The 22,185-nt window shown below is 36.3% G+C and overlaps 2 protein-coding genes across 4 annotated transcripts in view; both read right to left on the bottom strand.

The window, feature by feature from the left end:
• Positions 1–16,467, bottom strand: part of inpp5l (inositol polyphosphate-5-phosphatase L) — a 28,464-nt gene extending 11,997 nt beyond the window's left edge. Inside the window, exons 1-4 of one of the 3 annotated variants that reach the window (XM_077223490.1) lie at positions 15,889–16,467; positions 3,260–3,301; positions 2,362–2,462; positions 1,955–2,042 (exon numbers count right to left, since the gene is read on the bottom strand). In XM_077223490.1, the coding sequence (XP_077079605.1) occupies positions 1,955–2,042; positions 2,362–2,462; positions 3,260–3,301; positions 15,889–15,948 (291 nt within the window). In that variant the 5' untranslated portion in view covers positions 15,949–16,467. Of the gene's footprint in view, positions 1–1,954; positions 2,043–2,361; positions 2,463–3,259; positions 3,302–11,676; positions 11,764–15,888 lie in introns of those variants that run through there. The other 2 variants (XM_077223491.1, XM_077223492.1) reach the window with 2 other exon arrangements.
• A 2,546-nt stretch (positions 16,468–19,013) lies between these two features.
• The window catches only part of LOC143732425 (glycerol-3-phosphate acyltransferase 4-like), a 44,489-nt gene continuing 41,317 nt past the window's right edge, over positions 19,014–22,185 (bottom strand). The window contains exon 14 of the mRNA XM_077223489.1: positions 19,014–19,131. The gene's annotated coding sequence lies outside the window, so the exon portion shown is untranslated. The remainder of the gene's footprint in view (positions 19,132–22,185) is intronic.

The following is a 22,185-nucleotide window of genomic DNA, read 5'->3' as shown; positions in this document are numbered from 1 at the left end:
TGTTTGATAAACAAATAATTGTGTGTTGCCAAAAAAATAATCAAATCATGCTAAAATTTTGCAGCTTTTTATAATGAAGGTCCTCACTGCAGTGCAAGAACTCACACACACACAGCCATCGGCTGTGTTAAAACCCGCCTTCATTCTCATTTGTCTCACATCATCTGTATTGATTTGTAATTAGGTTTCTGAGGGTTGTGAATCATCGCTTCACTGGGAAGAGAGTGTGTGTGTAAATGCAGAGAGCGTCTGGCACACATCGTACAAATGGTGTTTAGATAAAAAAATCACTTTTAAGTCAATACATTTTTATTAAACCCTGCACTGGCCTGATTGATGAAGATAAGTGTAAAGCTGCAAGTGTGCTGATCTCTCTTAAGTGTGAATGTGTGTGTGGGACTGTGGGTCCTGTTGAAACAGGCTGATGATGTGATGAGCCAATTTTGTGACAAAGATGATTTGTGTGCATGAGATTTGACATACAGTTATAATTTGGGAACAAAAACTGAAACAGGTGTGGCAAAGGGCCCACGTACAGAAAAACTCACTAACCCTCCAACATCAACAAAACAAATAAACACTCACTCACTCACTCACTCACTCACTCACGTACACATTCAGTTTATTTATCATGTTCAGATGAGAGGGGCCTAATCAATAGTTTTAATCTGGAGTTAAACGTATTGACTCGGTCTGCTGCCTGGCCACTCCCGCACATTAACCCAGTCCATCAAGGTACAGACCATACACATTGTGTACAAACACACAGACAGCACCTCTCACCTGGGTGGGCTGAGGGTTAATACCCTGCCAAACACCAGCAACTTTTCTCTTTTCACAGATTTTACTGTTACTTTGAGTAATGAAAGGGGTGCCCCTGGGCTCTATCTTTGGTCCATCACTGTTTTTAGATAGTAGCTGGCCAATAATTTACTTAAGAGGTCTTTGTAATTTTATATTTTAATACGGTCTCCAACCGTATGTTCCATTTTGAAAAACTTAAAATTTTAAAATCTGTTGTAGCACTTTGAACAGTTAAAATAAATTCAAGAGTGTTGAAATTATGAATCAGATTTCTTTCAGAAATCGGACTGATCTTGTTTTTGAGTCCAACTCACTGATCTGGTGGCAGTCGCTAACAGCTCACTGGGGGGTACAATGAGATAAAAACAAAAATAAAATATCAGACTGTTCCGCACAAAAACTATTGGATGGCTTCCGAATACTATTTATTAATTATTTTGCAACACGTAAGTAAGCTATTTTCTGTGAATGCAAGACTCCCAATTCATTAGACACTACAGATAAATATATAGAAGAAAAGCAAAGTGCAGTAAACAGTAAAACTATTTGCACTACGTGTTTTTATGTTTGCGATAATACATTACAATTATATGATAACAAATACGATCTTGCAATATCCAGCAGCATAATGGAAGCGAATGACAATGCAAGCTTCGCACAATCAACTTACAAAGGCTAAAGCTGCTGTTACATTAAACATAAGGTGGATAGATTACTATTAATGAATTTTTTATTTATTTAATTTTGCACCTTGAAAGCCCCCTGTCCTCATTCACATTCATTAAAGTTAATAGCGGCCAGGATACACATCCACTATTTATTTGTATATATATATATATTGATTGGTTTATAATGGAATTAATAATGATGACAGAATTTATATTTTAAGTGGACTATCACTTTGACTTTGAAGCACTGCTGTGATTGTAGGTAATAATAGCACTAGAATCACAGGAAGGTGAGTATTGGAAGAACAATCTAAAAATGGTTGTAGAGCTCTATCTAGTGGACATACAAACCAACCACAGCACTGGTGTTGCAAAACACAACACATTAAGTAAGTGCATGACAGTTAAATGTGTTTCCCTTGAACTAAATCACTAGGGAAACAAGTGAAAATATCAGATATTGTAACAACTGTAACACTCACTGTGAAACTGTCTACAGCCTTGAAATGACTGTCTACATAGACACAGACTCTGTCGAAGTCTGCCATCTCAGAGCTGGACTCTATGGTCCTATAATCAGAAGAAAGGAAAGGATGAAAACAATATAATTCTAGCAGACAGTATATCAAAACAGAAACAATAAATCCTTTGTAATCTGTTTAATACACTGCCATCACATCGTTCAAAAAGGACTGAAAAGTAATGCCACTATCACATTATTTGGATATTTCTTGACATGCAACAATACATCATAATACCATATAAATACAGTACCATGGTATGTAAACACAGTAATCAGTGGTCTGGTAATATCTAATTCGGACGATACTGCCACAGTACTTTTTAATAAGGTGACTCATTTATAGCACACAATCTGCCATATCCTCACCAGAAAAAGTTCTCTGCGTGGCCCATGTTCATCATATAGTCCTTTCCACCAACTTCCTGAAAGTGCAGGGCGACAAAGCGTGGCTTGTACATGTGGACCGTCTAGGATGATAAGATTTACATTAGACATACAATTAATTCACTATTGTGTTTATCAGCTGATGCATCACTGAATTCTTGAAAGGGATCAAATCATGAGAATAATATAATAATGACATTGTTTAAAAAAAAACAAAAAAAAAACATACTGTAGCTAGTACTGTACTGTAACTTCTCGAGTCACATAGATGTAGAATAGATAATATAACTCCTAACCCCAGGAAGACTAACCATTAGAGTAAGTAGAGTAAGATTTGGGGAAAGTCAAAATTTTTGTTTATAGAGTCTGATCTTAATAGTTTGTGTGGCACATTTCAACATGGATTTTTTTAGTACATTTGTATAGAAAAATACATATAAAAATATAATTCTTTGATAAAGTTGCACAAATAATGTTACCAGGCAAAAAGACAACCACAGACAATTCAAATACAAGGAAACAGATTTTGTATGCAATTAGATGCCGAGATTTTCCAGCAGGAAAATCATTAAATCTGTGATTCAACTATGTTTTGCTCACAATGTGACCACAGCAGATAACATAACATGATTTAATGGTGTTCCAAAGACAGGTTGTATAAAAGAGACAAACACCTTTAGGTTTACAGTGGCCGAGTAAAGTTCACTCTGCAAAGGAGTGTGTTTATAGCAGGTTTGAACAGATGGAGATCTTAGACAATGTCCGTGTGAATATTAAAACAGTAAAGAGCATGTCAAATTTTTTTTTTTTACAATGCTACATAGAGCAACATCAGATGTGAGTGTTTGAATGAGAGACAGGTGAAAGGCATCAAACTCACCGTGAAGAACTCTCGCAGCCAGTCTCCTTCAATTTCACCCACCTGAGAAAAAGAACCAGATTTCCCTGTTAGGGCACTTTAATAATGCCAAAAACATGGTCAGGTAATAACCTCGGCTTTAAGCTTTGAACCGCATTGTGGATTACATTTACTGGGTAATGGATCTCATTTCAATTCAGAGATATTAAGTTTGAGTGCTTTGTGTTATTACAGGTAAATGTGCCACTGAAAGTCTTTAGCAAACCAGTCCTGTAATAACAAGTGCTATTTTAGTTCTCTAGACAGACAGACTTGAGGTGTTATGCACTTTGCACATTTACTTTGTATTTCACAGCTGAATTTTAAATGATAATAAAACAATAAAGCAGCTGTGAAGCGAGATATATAATGAAGAGGCTGAATGTTGTCACCCATCCATGAGGTGAAAGTACATTACATCCCTCCCATTAGATTATCGAGCAACTCTAACCCCTTTACCGAACTGGACAAGAATAAATGCATATAATAACAAATATATTATTACAAAGATGATCGTATATGCAGCATATGCTGCTGACAGAACAGATCTAAAACTCAAAGAAGGAAGCTATTGTGTTTTAGAAAGGAAACACAAAGATTTTGAACAAAGAAAAACATTAACATTTAAAAAACTGCATGAATAATTTAAGAACTGAAAGCAAAAACCATTTAAAAGTGAGTGTGTGCGTGTGTACTGGCGGAACATTTTGTTTTAAAAATGTTAAACCGATATCTGAAGGCTTTGAGAAGCAGGTTTCAAATACGATTTAGTCTGATTCTTTAGACATCCATCTATGAAAAGTAAAGGTACTGTTTCAATATCATAAACAATATGTTGCAGGCTCAATTTTAAGTCAATAACTTGGCATGTAATTATAAAGTGGAAGAGATAATATAAAAACATATGGACCTGGTTGAGATCCACAAACAAACAGAGCAAATGTTTTGTCTTGATCTAAAGAAAGGCTGAAAAAGTCTTTCAGACACTCTGCATTATGTATACTATTTTTCATCAGGTATGCATCTTTTAATCATTATTCCATTCATTATCTTTGAATTGATTATGTAATTGACATGATAAATTTACCTGACTAATAAAAAAATGTTACATTTGGAATTATTCTGACTAACTCTGATTTATTAATTCTAGTAGATTACATTAAGTCCATAACATCGCAAGTCTACACTCAGGTTAGTAATAGAATAAAATAGTTTCAATATGCAAAGTTTCAGAGCTCTGACTAACACATTGGCATTAGTCATGTATACTTAGAATATAGAGGCAAAATATGTTTTTGTTTTTTTTTCATTTAGAACAACAGAGTGTTTTTAGACCAATCTAAATAGGGGTGAGCTTCAACCTCTGATTATTGTATAGTATTATTTTAAGTAAGTGAACGTGGGAAACCACGGCATGATTATACAAAGTTAGCATTAGAGGAAGGTAAGTTGGTCAGCTTGGTTCTGGTAGTGGTTAAATATAGTCTTGTCTTAATTTAGTGTACGTACAGACCTATGGAGACTACATCATATACTTTTAGAAATGAACAAGCATGGTGCGGTTATCTAAAAAGTAGTAGTAAATCGCCTCTGTTAATGACCAAGATTGAAAGATTAATCAAATGCGTAGCTAAACAATTATACAAATGACCAATAATCAATTGGGATTATGACCTAAATTCGTGGTCGTGATAAAATGGAGTTATCACGGGCCGATTGGCCGGGCATTACAGACTTGAGACAGGAGAAAGTATTTTAACATCAAATAAAAACCAAACAGGCTGTGAAGCTTTAACAGCACTGATAATAATTAGTTGTGGTTTTACTTATTTTATCCAGACCGTGGTCTATTTCAAAATAAGTATTAGATATTGTCTGAGTTTTCATAAAGACATTTAAAAGGGTGGTTCTTCTTGGCCAGACTGAATTTAAAACTTTCTGCTGACAGGCAAAATCTGATTGCGCAAGACTATAGTTTGAGGCAGTCTCTAGTGAATGAAGCAGTGCATGCAATATGTGTATACTTGAATCTGAAGATCTTTGATCATGCATAGCAAAAATGCCTTGTATTTAGGAGAGTAGGCAAAGGAATAAGGATCGACTTGATAAAGCCAGCAGCCATAAAGATCTAAAACATGATATGGGTTCAGGAAGGAGCTTAGATATTTCAGTTAGGATGGTTGAGACTGAGAGCTAGGTTCGATGACAGATTTCAGACGTGTGATATTTTTTAGCACTTCAGGCATTTTAAGCACACCCTTGTGAAAAAGAACACTTTAACACTTTTAAAAATGTTTTTGGACACTAAATTACATGTTAATTAAGAAAATTAAAAAATATTTATTATAGTTTAAATTGATATCAAATCTAATCAGCTGCTTTTTTGACCTATGTGATATTATAATAAATGTAATATTGAATAACACACTACAGTAAAAATAATAATCTATTTTACTTTTAACGTACTTTAAAAGTACTTTAAACGTATTTTAGTCACCAAGAAAATAAGTGTAGACCTACTTCTTTCAAACATTTAAAGAAAAAGTTTAAAACTTTTTTTCTTTTTTTTTTACAATTTCAAAGTACACTTTTAAACGTTTAGTGTTAAGAAACGGTCGTTTTAAAGGGCTCATATGATGCTTTTTAATGTTATACTTTTCCTTAGGTGCGTAATATATCTGTTTGTGCATGTATAACATCTGCAAAGTTACAAACCTCATAGTCTCCCACAAAAGGATTTATTCTATCTAACAGAGAACACTGATCCTGACCTGCCTAAAACACCTCGATAGAAGTCCAGATATGAAATATTGTGTGAAATATTAGCATAATGCCCGGCCAAAGGCATATGCAAAGAAAAAAAAGATGAGCCTTCTTTGAATTGTAGTGTTGTCTTCATGTCGTGGAGACGCTGTGAATTTGATGTGAAAGCAAAACCCCTTTGTTTGGCCTTCTGAAAATGGATGGAATTAGGGATCTGTAGTTCAAATGTATTTTTAACGCAGTTCCTGAGTTTTATTTTCAGATGTCAGAAGAATGTAATGCTTGGTATTTTAATGTTATATGGTATCACAAGCATATCTGTGGCAGGAGCTCTTTTCAGTCTTCTGCATTCTTTTCCTCATCATGAGGGAATCATCTCATCAAAAATGACGACATGTTGGATATGTGGTGTGCTCTCCTGGTTTACTGTACGATATATCCCATGAATGATTCACTGGAATGCACTAAGAATCTCTAATTTTCTCCCCAAATCCTCACATCTCTTTCCAGGTTTGTTTTCACACGGACTATATAAAGGTTTAAAATGTAATTATCTCCCCTTTTTACCTCTAATCCCTATTAGCAGGACATTTCTAAAGCAGGTAACTAGTGGCGCTTTTCCGCTGCATGGTACCGCACGGTTCGGCTCGCTTCGCTTTTCCACTGCGTGGTACGACTCGCCGCGGTGCGGCACGGCTCGGTTCGCTTAAGCTCGGTTGCTTTTCCACTGCAGTTAGTAACGCTTCAAAGTGGGTGGGATTATGACTGATCGTTATAGTTTATCCGCTCCTCGGCTACCAACAAGAGGAACGTCTGCGCTTCTCGTCCACTGACCACGATTCAGCAATTTCTTTTTTGGAACTTTTTTTTCTTCAAGCAAGTCAAGCAAGTAGTTTTAAAACAGGTGCTACAGCAGTGGCTGTTACTGGCTATTTAAATCTAGCGGGTTTGATGTCTCGCAAATACAATGACGCTGGTAGTGACGATTTTGTCTGTCTGACCAATCAGTGATCTACAGTGCTTCCACGTCACATTTTAGTATCGGTACGGTACGCTTGGAACCTCAACAGAGGTGGTACCATTTAAAGCGAGCCGTACCGTACCGTACCATGCAGTGGAAAAGCGCCACAGGTGAGCCGTACCGAGCCGTACCATGCAGTGGAAAAGCGCCACAGGTGAGCCGTACCGAGCCGAGCCGTAACGTACCATGCAGTGGAAAAGCGCCAAAGCGTGCCGTACCGAGCCGAACCGTACCGTACCATGCAGTGGAAAGCGCCATAGTACACCTATCTCCCGATTCGATACTATCACGATACTTGGGTGCCGATTCGATATGTATTGCGATTTTTTTAAGAATTGCGATTTTATATTGCGATTTTTTTTTTAACAGTAGATCATGGTGAAAAGTTAAATTATACACTTATAAAGACTGTACAAGATTTAGGCTATAAGATGAGTCATATTTACAAAAACAATTCATCACATTTTTCTGACTTACTTGAGATGCATCATACAATAGTACATTCGCTTTAATAAATGATTCAATAACAAATACATTTTTTAAAACTCACTTGTCGCCACCTAGTGGCAAAACAATGTAATCAATAAATGCGTTATTTTAAAAGTGCTCTAAGCGATGTCACGTGTTTTTTAGGCACATGTTTTGGCACATACTCCTCACTATCCACTAGCTGTCTGTCCCCTGAACACATTGTAAAAAAACGCGGTCTCTGCAGACACCCCAGGCTCCACAAACGGCAATAAAAATAAACTGGGCTAACCCGCACCACGAAACATAACAAAATGTTCCAGTGTTTTTTTGACAATACTTCGAACGTAAACAAGAAGTGACGTCACCCAACATCGCTTAGAACACCTTTAAGCGCCAAGTTTCTATCAAAAGCTGATTTAACGTTACTCTATTTGATCGCTGTCGTAGACATCAGTGTTTATATTTGAACTTTAAACTTTTATCCCAGTACTTCTATGATAATTTGAACTATCGTTTCACAGAAATAATGATACTATGAGGTTGATGAAATGGAAGAAGATCGCGTGGGTGTTTGAATCGGGATCACAGTCTTTTAAAGATAAATCGTGCTACTGTCTTATCTCTCTCTCCGCATATGAGTGGCGTGTGCATTCAGTCTCACGTCGCTTTCACGCGTCCACTTGAAAGGGATATTACGTCACTCAACACTCATAGAAAACGTCACATTTCATCCTCTTTTGAAACGAAAGTTGCTAACTTCTGTCAACTTCATCTATAAGCAAAGGAAAAATAAAGCAATTTAATTTGAATTAATATCAATTCTGTAATAAACAAAATCAATTTTAAAATCGTGGGAATTTCCCGCATTTTGAACACGGCACTTGCGGGACTTTTACGGAATAGGCTACCCGAAACCTCGCACCAAAATGATAGCCATATACAGTTCATTTAGTAAGCAGAAATCTGAAATTAACATGATACTTCAAAGTAGAGGAGGAAGCTGATCTCGATTGAAGTCACAAGACCGATTATCATGTTGATGAATAAAAAAAAATTAAAACAAGAAATGGGTCAAGCCAAAAATTGCAAATTTAGTGGTCTTTTAATGGTCATAACCATCTTAATATAAAAAATCCCTAGTCAGGAAATTAGCACGAATTACACAAATACGGTAGATAGAGTAACTATCAATTTATTTATATTGTAGATAAAATAACTTAACATAGTACCTTCCCCTTTGTTTTCTTTAAATGTTTAAGCCATGTGGGTAAACTTGCAGACAGCCATTTACAAGATCAGTCAGTGTTGTTCCACCCAATGTTGAGGGGTTCAAACAGTTAATGAGTAGTTGAAAAAAGTCTCCAAGTTAGTAAACCGACATAAACTCGAGTTTCATTGCGATTCCTCACTCCACACAACTCTTTAGAACCACTCTGAATCAAACTTCCCATATTCTGACAAAACCTTCATTTTGTCTTCGATGTTTTTCTGAGTCAGCAATGGCTTTTTAAGAAGTTCATTTGCTTAAATTTTGCTCATTTCCTGACCAATAATTTGTGGTTAAGACTATTCAAAGTTTAGTGTTTAGCCATTTTGGGCTTGATACATTGTTAAAAAAAAAAAAAAAACCCTTCGCAAGGATTTAGTAAAATAAATAGTTTAAAAAAAACATCAGCCACAGATGACTGAATGTTACACAACATATTCAAAGATATCTGTATCTACTTCCTAATAACACTTGTTGCTAAAAAACAGACCAGTTTTATCAGCGTAACATCTGTGTGCCCCATGGTCTGCTATATTATAACCACAAGTGTGAAATTCCTGTTAACTCAACTCAAAACAGTAAGGTACAGGACTTTTCAAAGTTCATTTGAGAACAGTGTTAGAGGGCAGACCACAGCCAGTCTGTCTGCAGGTTGTCTAAAACATAAGCTACTGCTTAACATATTGCAGTTTCATTTGCTTTTGTGTCTCTTAGATGCAATGACCATTAAAAAAAAGTGAAAACACAGACCACTCCCTTCCTCAGTCTGTCAACCGTGCAGTGAAACCAGGTCACGAGAAATTTACTGCACAGCCGGTGAAAGAATGGATGGAAACAGCAGACCCTGATTGCAGTGAATTAGACAGGGCCCAGAATAGAATTGCATCTGATGCAATTTACAATGTTACTTTGATCTTATAAAGACCTTTTATGGACTGCCGTTCACTATCTTTGTTTTCTTAGTTCCACTGAATTTGTAAGGGTGGGGAGGCCAATGGAAACTTCCTTCATTTCAACTCTCAAGAGGATTTCCCAAATTTGCAATGCATCATTTCCTGTTGCCTGCTCCTTACAGTTGTCTTAAAATAGCATAGAAATAATTTCATTGAATAAGCGTACTTTTAAATGTCAGGTAAACACTGGAGTATCTATAGGGGACACTAACAGAGACAAGACAGCTTTAACCAGCTCTGATGAAGTGTTGATAAAGAGTTCATCAGATATAGTTGCACCTATGCATTCGGTTATTCCATCACAGACTGCATGAATGTATGATTTTATCTGATATACGTAGGCCCACATGTTCAACTCGCCAAAAGAAGCGATCAGTTTTCAAAAAACGATCACTCATTGCTGAAACACTTATTGCATGACAAAAGGTCATTGTCAAAAGAGTCTTCAGCCAGAAACATACTAAAACTAAATTGTTATTATTCAAGTAAGTTCCCATAAATTTACTTTAACTTGTTTAGCAAGATTCTCTGCAAACTGTTGCTCTGCAATGACAGCACAAGACATACAAGATAGTTTATGAAAACACGCTATATTCTTTAATGTGCACTATGACTTGCGGTCATGCATTTTCTGATGCATTTTTGACAAATGTGATAACTGGTTATAAGATCTGATATGTATTGGAACAACTATTAGACTATCTTTGTGTGGATTTTGCAACAAAACATCAAGAAATGTTTGTATTATTAAGAAAGAAATACATTTATTAAATAAGCATTTATATTCTGCATGAGAATGTACAACACAAGGTTTATTTTTAGGAACATGAAGTGTTCGTTTAGCACATCATTTTGCAGATAAAATATTTCAAAATTTGGTAACACTTACTTTTAAGGTGATGTACTTACACATTAATATATGTACTTAACTTTACAATAACTGTAAATGAAGCATAATAACAAGTAACTAACCCTAAACCATACCCTAACCCTAACTCATAAGTACATGTAGTTAATTAATATTGTATAAAGTAAAATTTTTAGTCATCATGGTGATATTTGCTGACCAAAATTGTATTTATGCTGAAAAAAATGTGCTGTCATTGTCATGAAAATCTTAATCACGTATTACTTTTATATTTTGGTATTTATTTAGACTTTGAGGTGAACCACCAGGGCTGATTTGATCAAAAGCATTGTAAGTCGAAGTGGATCATGGAAACCATTAGCACCAATTGTCTCTACTTATTGTAGGCTCAATGGTTTTAGGAAATCCTGACATTAAGCAATTTCTGTGAGATTCGCCCTTTCACTAAATGTTATCACCTCATTAGACATGATGAATCGCAGCTTAATACACTAAACTCAAGGATTTTGCAAAACTTAAAAGGTCTGGTAAACCCTTCTTGTGGATAAGAAAAATGTAACCATTTTTAGAAGTCTGCTTCAACATTAATACTGACCTATTCAAAAAAAGAAGCGACGAAGGGTTGAAGTACTTTGGGAAAAGATATTCATCTGTTTACAGTCACAATGGGCTGTGACATGTGCTTTTTCTCAGCCAAACATGCCCGGAGGAAACTGGGTACAGGGCCAAATTTCCACTTGTAGCCTCAGTCCTCCATACACACAATGAAGCCAATCAATGCTTTAACAAATACAGATAAAACACAACTCCGGAAAGACTGGGCTGAACATACATAGTTTGAGGCAAAAGTATCTCCATAGCAAGATTTGAACTAGATTTCCATTTTCTAAACAACAAAAATAAAGCAAAAAGGCTATAGGGGGATGATGGACCTTCAGTTCAGACTGACGGCAGAAGGTCTGGACTCGATCGCAGCTTTCATTGGCATCTATGAATTATTCATTCCAGAATGTTGTGCAAATTTACCGCAACAATGGAGCCGCAAATTTCACATACTTATGAAAATCCAGTGTTTAGTTCATTCTGGTAAGCGTTCTTCTTCCACGACGGAGTTTGGTGTCACGGCATTTGTTTCCAGGCGGACCGTTAAATAAACGCAACAAACGCGTCTCCCGGACATCCTGCTGTATTCAACCAATCAGATGACGACTTTGAAACTCCTGAAGTGTTTCCAGATAAGTGTGCCATATGCATCAGACGTTCAGCCAACGGTACGTGGGCATTGCCTGGCAGTCAGGCAATGCGTGGGCCTTTCTTAAATGTAAGTGTGTAGTTTTTATTTATTGGTCGATAGGTTCTGGCTCGACCAAAATTCTGATTGGTCGATTTTTTGCCGTGTTAATTTCATCAGTTGGAAAGCACTAATTGCTAATGGGGGTGTTTTCAGAGCACCCCTGTTTCACAGGTAACAGTCTGTCTTCAGAACACCCCCCCCTGTTTTCACTTTTTTGGATTAGCCCAAGCCACTGGAGACAGATTGAAGAAAGTAGCTACTAGAAGGCCTTGGTCAGTTATTAAAACATATGACAAAAACAATTGTCTAAATGATGTTGCATATTCCTCAACAGTTCTTGTGCTGATATCACTAGTTTAACTACTATTTTCGGAAATCATAGGCTATGATATTACGCAAGTGCACGTGATGCAATGCTGTCAGAGCCGACATAGTGTGTCATTTCAGTGCAAAATAATTAACCTTAGGTCGAAAACGATTTAATATACTGCAAATAGCCAACTACAGTAGTTTTTTATGTTTATTTATAATTCATTTAGGCGGACAAGGCTACCAAGTACTGCGCAGCTAATCAATCTAACGTTTTTTAAAAGCTAAAAGTTCTATCCATATTAACTCTTTTACCATACTTTACAAAATGTTCCAGCAATCCATGTTTTCACTGTTATATGGTGGGGGGATGCTATTACAAATCTTCTGAAATAGTACAGTATCTCCAGATCCAAAAACAAGCAAAGCAGAAACAAGCATTGTTTCAAAACTGACAAATGCTACTGAATGAAATGTCGACCCAGGATGAGGTGTAGCACTAAAGTTTGGGGGTGTTGATGGACTCAATCTACTCCATCTATGTTTTAATCATCGTTCTGAATCTGACCCAGGCGTGAAACATGCTTTTCTCAGTATTTCGTTTAAAATGTTGCTTTTTATAGTGTTGATTAAAAAAAAGAATCAATGTAGATAGAATAAAATGTTTTTTTGTTTGTTTTTGTTTTCCTGAGCAGAGGCTCTGTTCAGATATTCGTACAACAAAATATTCTGGGGGCCATAAAAGTTTTGTGAAAATGATCAAAAATGCTGCGTGTGGTGCTGTGGAAAGTGTTAAAAGTGTCTTACTGTTGCATGTGAGACTAGTCTACTGTCTATGGTTTCACAATATGATATCACCTGGTGCTGGCATTAAACTTATACAGTCTATTTAACCATTGTTTTTTTCACCAAAATATCCAGTCCACCATCATTTATGGACATTTTCATGTTTTGGTACCTTGGTTCCCCTAAAAGTCGACTGAGCACACTGTGTCAGGCTTCAACCTTTATTCTTTAAAACTATCTAGAATCCATTTATACTAATATTACCAAGCAACATGTTTGGCCTTTATTAGAGAGGACAGTTGAGGCAAGATAGTGATTGGGGAGAAGAGAGAAATCAGAATGATACGGAAGTTGTCAAAGTCATTTCTTCCCAATAATTGTGACATTTTGAACAAGAAAATCTGTAGGTTGAGACTTGTTTTTGTCTATCGGGAATTGATTGGATCGTTGTGGTTTACTACTGCTCTGATCTCATGAGTGACAGGTTATTCTTCCTCGCATTGAAAAACCTCGTCAGAGAAGAGAAGAGATGTCTTTGGAAGTTACTTTGATTATCCCACTGCAGTCAATAATGTTATCCTTTAAAACTCATCTTTGATCACTACTAAAATAATCTCTTTATGCATTTAAATAGATTTAATGTTATTCTACAACATTACTTCATTTAACATCTGTGGACCCATGAATTTGAAAATTAGCCCCGCCTCTGCTCAATCACACAAGCCCAGAATACCTGATCCACTGGCTCAACTTTACTGTGGTAAACGCTACACGATGGCAAGAGGAAATACTGGTTTATTCATCCATATATGTTTGAACCAGAAACTGATTCAGGAGAAGAAGAGGAAGATTGAATTATAGCAAGAGGCTCTTCTACAAATCCATGTATCAGAATGGTAATGCGTTGTATCGCTCTCTACAACCTTGGACACATAGTGGTAATTAATATGATTAGCCTTTTGTTTGACTATGCTATCAAACAGCTAATAATATTTTGCTAATGTTAAACAAACTATGTTCCTGTTTGCCATTTCAAGCTGCCTTCTAAAAATCTGTATCCAGAAACGCTTTGAATAACTTAGAACGTCAGTGGAGAAATAGTTCACCATAACATTGTAATATCATAATTCACCCGGCATATTGGCAAACGTACCAAATGTTTCATATCAACAGAAAATGTACCAGGACCTGATTTCTCTTGACACTCCCCTGCTTCACATAAATCATTGTAAATGATATGCTAAAGCCTGGTTCGATGGAATTGGTTACAACATATTTGCGACGTAGAGAACAAGGAAGATTTCGCAGAACAAAATTGGGTGTTAAATTTGCGAGTGTTTCCAAACTGGTGGGTGTTTATAAATCATCCAATGAAAATGATATACCCTTAACCTATATACCCTCACTGTGATGTGGGCAAATCAGGTGACGCGGTAAAAAAACACCCCTCTGTTTATGGCTTCTCTACTGATCTGGTAACTCCTATTACTCTCCTGCAAAGACCTATACTTGATTTCAAACCGTGTTTTTGAAACTGTCCACATAGACATATAAAACGCCACATAGACATATTAACAACATTAATAACATGATTTTCACCACAGTGTGTCTTTAAAAATTATGAGAACACATTACTTAAAAAAAATATGATGTGCATGGATCAATCATTTATAATAAATACTTCAACATTCCACGCAAATTTTGATTTATGGTGACTTTAAATCATATACAAATCACTTGAATAAGGACTAGTAAAAAAGTAATAGTGAAACTGAAAACAAGAATGCTACTAGTAAAACTAGTAATAAAAATGGATGGGTCAGCCAGTTTTAAAGAATGTAAAAACAACTTGCAATAAACTATTCCATTTTTATTCACACGCAGTAATGCCAACATTACTATTCACGCTTCATTATGAAAGTCCATGTATATTTTTTTCTTCTTCAGTATAAACTAACATTCTCCCGTCTTATTCTAGTTCATAACTGCAGGCCAGAGTCTGTGTAGCTTAGTAGTCTTATGTTGCAACAGCTCAACTCCCCAGTTTCGCGGTAGCGCTTTGAATTATCTCTCAACTGGCTGTCAGTTTCCTGTTTTATTTGAATACACACAAGGGCCGGTCGCGCGGTGTGTGATAGGTCGTTAGACCTGTAGGGAGGTGCTGTCAGACAGCACACAGTGAATGGGAGAGGATATCACTCTAGACTGGGGACTCGTGTGCTAAAGGCCCAGTGGAGCGAAGGAAATCTGAAGTGGGTTCACAGCAATCCCTGCGATATGGAGGAGCCGCATGAGAACGTCCAGCTCTATCACTGATGAGAGAGAGGCGTCGGAGCCACTCGCGCAGGACGCGTTCTTGCGTTCAAAAACAGCGAGACGCAGCGCTACAAAACGCTGGCGTCTCGAGAAGCGTTTTAAAAGTTGAACTTCTTTTAACAAGATACGGCGACTTAAAACGAGACGCACAACGCTGAAAATGAAACGGTCAAAGCTGCAGTGTTTAACGTTACAAAGTTTTTACATAAAAAATAAACAGCGCAGAATGACGCATGGCGGCGTCCCTTGTGAACGGCCCCTTAAAATTACAACGGTTGAGTAGTACAATTATACAGACTTAAATATAGCGCATTTCAGAGCCGTTTAAAACGCATCTATCAAGGAGGGTGATTTGGCCTAGCTGCTACCTAAATTCATATAACGACTGTTTTTTTTTTAAGATTAGCATACCTAAGCAAACACAGATAGCGTTGAACAGCAGGTTACAAGTCGACTGCGTGAAAAATAACAAAAGTAAAAATAATTCGTTGCGCAACTCATTTATGATGTTGAGCAATATTCCACCTGGAAAATAATAAGGAATGTAAACAGAGGCGACTTACATTGTCAAACAGTGATCCAACGTTTGCAGTGACAAGTAAGACGTCCGTGTACATCTCCATGATAAGAAGCAAGCTGGAGAAAAGTCTAATCTTATGACGGAAATCCCACTCGCAGGTCTTTATTGGAGGAATAACAAACGGCTTAAAGATAAGATTATAAAAGTCTAGCTATCGCGCCCTGAAGACAGAGCCCACGAGAGCAACGCTCGCATCTCTGACGTTACTCTTGCTGTCATTAGGAAACATTCACATTCACGGCGTTTCTCTTCTTCAGTTGCTCAGCGGTGGACACGGAGGGATTTCTCCTCCTGTCTTCATGGTAATCGGACTAGGTTCTTAAGCTGAATTAACCCCGAGTTGAAGCGTCTGTAGCCTCGGAGTTCCTGCGTTTCAGACTAAACCAAACTAGTTGAGCTGTCAATGTTATGTTGCATGCGAAGCTCCGCCCTACACATGTAGTACTGTCTGTGACTGTGAGCTACTGTACAAATGAGAAGCGTCAAAGTTTCCATGTGTCATTCAGACCTGACAGAAGCGAGGTATCTAGGCCTTCTGTACGTACTAAATTTGTGTCAGGTCACGTACACACACACAGAAGTGTTGCATATAATTTGTATTATAAGCACAAATACACACGACACGTTGTGTTTTCCTGTTTTATGGGGACTCTGCACAGACAATTGTTTTTATACTGTAAACCTACCCATCACAGAAAACTTTCTGGATTTTTACATTTTCAAAAAACTTTTTTTTAATATACTTTTTATAAGCTGCTTTCCTTGTTCCCCACAAGTACAAGGAATTCAGATATTGCCATCTTTGTGTGGACATTTTGTACCCATAATGTATAACGTACATTTTGTCGCATAATGTATAATAACCCCATAATATATATCAAATGTAAATTCATTACACAGTTACACTTAATTTTGTCACATCTTCCTGGTTAAATAAACATTACATAAAATAGAGAAACCAAATACAATTATAGTTTGTATTTTTACATTAACTATGTAATTAATTCATTAAACCCAAAGTATAAATCCCATCAAGTTAGTTTTTTAAGCATTTTTAAATTTATTCCAAAATAATAACTAAAGGAACACATTTAAACAATATATTTTGTGAACTGATGTTCAGTTGTTCTTTTTAATAGTCAACTTATTTCCATCAGTTATCAAGCTTGGAAACACTGATCACAGACGATCACAGATGTTCCTTTAATCTCACCAAGCTGATTGCTCACTTAAAAATCCCTACAGTCATCATGTTTTTAGTCCATTTCAAGTTAGATTATGACGTGACAAAGCGATGATATTTAAGTAGCTGAGTTGTTTACTTAGTTTTTAATTAGTCTTCCCATTAAATGGCATCATTTTGTTCATTCAGACCGATTCAGGAACGCACATGAAAACAAGAGGTGGAATTTATCGCACAAACCAATCATATTTAACCATAACCAATCATAGCGCAATGGAGGCATTGCCTCCTCTCATGTGATTTGCCCCCATTCATTCTCTATTACCCCGCACTAAACCCAGCGCACGCTAAAGTTTAGGGGGTCTGTTAAAAGTCAATGTGCTCAGGGGAGGCAAGAGAGACACAGACTCCCACTGTAACTTTATTTGCGGGTGTCGCTGTTACACAGTGTTACTTAAAAAAAAAAGTGATTTACACTTTTTAATATCATGATTTATACACTTTTCAATATCACAATTTGTAATATTTGCATTGTTTTTTTCTAATATGGATAATATTCTCGTAATTTTTTTTGAAAAGGCACTGCCTTCCTTGCCTCCTCAGAGGACCCCCGATAAAAAAATAAAAAATTATATATATATATGAAATTATATATATATATATATATATATATATATATATATTTTTTTTTTTTTTTTTTTTTTGAGAAATAGCAATAATTAGAGCATTAAAGTAAAATGTCAGCAACCACATTTAAATCTGTTTTTGGAGTTTGGAGATTTTAGGTCACTAATCCAGAAAGTAATTTTGTAACATGAATCATGTGAACTCTTTTGTTCAAAAGGTCAGATTTCCTTCCATTGAAGCAAAAGATGCTTTTTGGATCGTTCTCACATCAGGCTGGAGAACATGATAATCAGGTTTTACACAAACTTTTGTGGAGTGCAAACAACAGAAAGCAATTGAAAGCAAATTTGAAAGCAAAGGGTCTCAGGTTAAGCTACAATATGTGTTATTGTTTAATAACGATGTCATATGCAATATTCATGGAATTTATAGCATCTCATGTAATATTTATTGTGTCATGCCATATATTATGTGAAAAATCCCACTAGCAACAAAAACGGATGTAAATAGTTTTTGTTCTGCATCTGTGCTGTTGCAGTACAACAAATTAGATAAATGAAGACATCAGTTCATAATCTAGTTAGTTCGATGGATTCAGAGCTGGTAAAGGTATGGTAATTGTGCAGAAACTGACGCACATGTTCACATGCTCGGTGTGCCCTGGCAGACACTTAATTGGAGTCAGTTTGTCATATTGAATGTTCCACCAAAACTGATTTGGAGATCTGGAACTCATCCCATGGTGATGCAAGAGTGGCATTCACCTGATGAAAACTATTGGCTATATTAAAGATCTGTTAATATTTAAATCTAATCCTCTATACCGAACATGTGAAAACAATAAGTATGCGGTTTAAGGGGGTTGTGGGGGGGGGGGGGGGGGGGGTTTGTTGTGTGTTTAGATCTATCCATCAGCTCTTTGGCTGGGTGAAGTCAGTGTAGCCCCTCTTGGTCTGGATGTTACCTAAGAGTTGGCAATCTTCAAGACAAATGTCCCCATGAAGGAAATTCTCTGTTTCTCAGGTCAGACTCCAGTCCAGCAACGGCAGGCTGAATGGATGTTTATAATTCATGTTAAGTGAAAGAACTCTGGCAGAACAACTTGTCCCTCTGGTTCAGTGCTTGACACAGTTCTCCAGTAATACGTCAATATAGAGCCTAAAACCAATGTCCAGTTCTCCATTTGTTTTTACAGCCTGCTCCCCCTCCGCAGGAGCGATGAGCCGTTCGGATCATTTTACTGACTCGGATCTTTGAGTTTGGTTCAGCCATAGCCAAATGATGAGAAACAGCAATGATTCATTGTTTGCTTAGCTGGGTCTTCAGGCTATGCAGTCTTATTAGCTCACCTCAACTCCCTATCCGAGTCAATGTTCTTTTGTCAAGTCACAGTCCCATTGGCTGAAGCTTTGAAGTCTGTACAGGAAACAGAAATGATTAGTTCACCATTCGAATCTTCAGGTCCGAGTCCTTCGTTTATCATGAGTTATGGAAAAGAACCATCATGACAGAAATTCAAAAAAGTATAAAGTGTAAGAAATTTGAGACCAGAGACACATCACGTAACTATAAGAGTAAAAAAAATAAAATAAAAAACTAACTACGCACTTGCTTGTAAGGAAGGTTGGGAAATTATTAACTCATTTCCAAATCCAATACGGCTGTCACAAAGAACGAATGACTCAGACCCGATCCTTCTTGATGGATCACTACTCCGCAGGCCCAGGACAGGCTTTTTATGGGTGAGCCACAAAAAGAAACGCTTCTCGTCATAAACTTGAAACTGACAGAATGTTTATATGTTGAAGTTTTTATATTTTTATTGTTTGACATAGTATATAGTTGTACATGACTATCACATTTGAACCTTTTTAACGAACAGTGACAAACAGGTTTATGTATCGGCAGGTGCTGTTTTACAGCGTGGCAGCAGTCAATCACTGGCAACATTGTTATGTGTTCCGTCAACACACACACACACACACACCCACTCACCTAATGTGGATGGTGAATATTAATCCAATTTAATAACAATGTACACATCTCACACTTTCTTCTTGTAGGATGGACTAATCTAAAGGATATTAAGATTTTTGTAGTGTCTACTGTGTATAAAAGTAGCATTATTTACAATATCAAAGAAAATGTCATAGACACAGTAAATGATACAAATCCTCATGAGAGCCAGCAAAAAGAGTTTGTGCGTGTGTTTGTTTTAAGATTTTTGTCATGTTTTAAATCCTCCAATGACATGTTTGAAACATAAAACATTGTTCTTTCATAGTGGACATCAGGACCTATTTATTAAAAAATAAAGTCAGGTTTATATTAACAAATGTTTTAGAACTTTCAATAAAAAAAAGCTGTTAATGCAGCTAAACCAATGAGAATGTTTTGGGTTTTTTTACCCTATTGACCTGTAATGTCTCCCCACAGGTTGACAACTTACAAAATGAATAAATCACTAAACTTTAAATAATAATGTAAACATACACTTATCACTTGAGGATGATATGAGGATGCATTCAATTGATTAAACCTAAAAGTAAATACATTTATAATGTTACAATGATCATCATCATGGTCCATGGCATCAGGGTTTTCACAAATATATTAAGCAGCACAACTGTTTTCAACATTTATAATAATCAAAAATCATTGTAATATGCCGATCTGTTGCTCAAGAAACATTTCTTAACGATCACGTTACTCTGGACACTGGAGTAATGGCTGCTAAAAATAAAGCTTTGAATAAATTCTGAATAAATAACTTTTTAAAATTCAATAAAATTGGATAGTTATTTAAAAAAAAAAATTATATTTCACAATATTACTGTTTTACTGTATGTTTATATATAATAATAAATGTGGGCATAACAGAATTCTTTCAAAAACCATTGAATGCCAGTGAATTACAAAATAAAAACAATACTGTACAACTGCTACTTTTTCAATAAAGTTTTTTGAAATACAGTAATTTCAATACAATTATTGTTTTGCAGAAGCAGAAGTTTTTATAAATTCCAGAAAAGCCTGTCAGTTTTAAGTTTTAAAGAGTAGACTGAATTGCTGGATCCCAGAAGGATACTGAACAGATGAATTGCAAAAATATATGAGAAAAAAGTCCTATATTATCTACGGCTCCCACAACGCTGAGCTTCAATGAAATCTCCAGTTGAACCTCCACATAAAGCCGAGAACTACACCAGAGTCCTTGAAAACATGAGCAGCCATATATGGTACAATCCTTGACATGTTTAAACAAACTCTCCCTGCTCAGGAACTGGTTTAAAAGTGTAGAGAAAAGAGCCATTCCCACATATTGAGCCCAGTAGCTGAATTGTTTCACACGCTGGTATGCGGTAGTACTTTTCAGATCACATAGAGATCTAAAGCTTTAATTATACTCAATAAAACTTTATTACACGCAGACCTGTCTTTAAAGATGTAATTAGTAAAGTAACACAACATGGGGCCAATTCAATTCCACTTTCAAGCTTGTAGATGAGGGATAATTATATTTAAATACATGTCACACTTTCTTGAATCAAATTGTACTGTACATGCCTCCTTGAGCTAATATCCAGGCTCTGTGAGACATGCTGCTCTTACAAACGACTAATGAAAAGATTATGATGATGGTTGAATGAGAAATCCTAATAACAACCATCTAGGTTGGTGCAAGATGGCTGCACACACCCATATGAAGGTTAATATTCAGAACTTCACAGCTTGATTGTTTCTTGAGAATGAGATATCATCCAATACAAACTAATCATATTCACTAGAAGCCAAAAAGCTGAAGTGACTAAGAAACCGCTTTACACATGTGGCTCATGTCACTCAAGCTTCACCACAATAAGCTGAACAAGCAACATCTTGTTTGTCACTGGTTGTAACCAAAAATAGTCCTGAAATAAGACCTGTGGCACATTTTCTTTTTACAGAGCAAAAAGGGTTCACGTTGTGAAACTACTAGCGTTCATTATGAGCCCTTTAGTGTTTTCGTTTTAGAGATAGATAGTAGTTGCATACAGTGTTTTCTCCTGCACAGTATTTAGCTGTTATGCCAATGTTTATTTTTTGTTTGCAAAAACATGGAAATTTCTTAGCGGAGTTAAGGCCTTAATGTTCTATGCGAAAATTCGGCACAATAAATATTTAAAGTTGCACAACACAAACATTAGCATGCCGTAAATTCAACACTTTTTAAATATCTTTTCCATCGCGCTTAAAATAAAATTGGCCAACCAATAAGATTTGCACTTTTGGTCACAGGCCCAAACCCACTGCTGTTGCATAAAACTATGACTTGGTGACGTTCACAAAAAGACTGTTTTACTAAGAGACAGTGAATAGCACAAAAGGAAACCGGAAGTGGCTCTAACTCCCAAATCAATCCTAAATAGTATGTGAGATTAGAATAAGTGTGTCCCAAAGCATAGTATATTGAAAAGAGTATGCCACAAG

The sequence above is a fragment of the Siphateles boraxobius genome, unplaced genomic scaffold (genome assembly GCF_051911475.1).
Source record: "Siphateles boraxobius isolate OS27281-9 unplaced genomic scaffold, OSU_SipBor_1 9, whole genome shotgun sequence".
Classification (NCBI taxonomy): Eukaryota; Metazoa; Chordata; class Actinopteri; order Cypriniformes; family Leuciscidae; genus Siphateles; species Siphateles boraxobius.
This window is presented reverse-complemented; position numbering and strand designations above follow the sequence as displayed.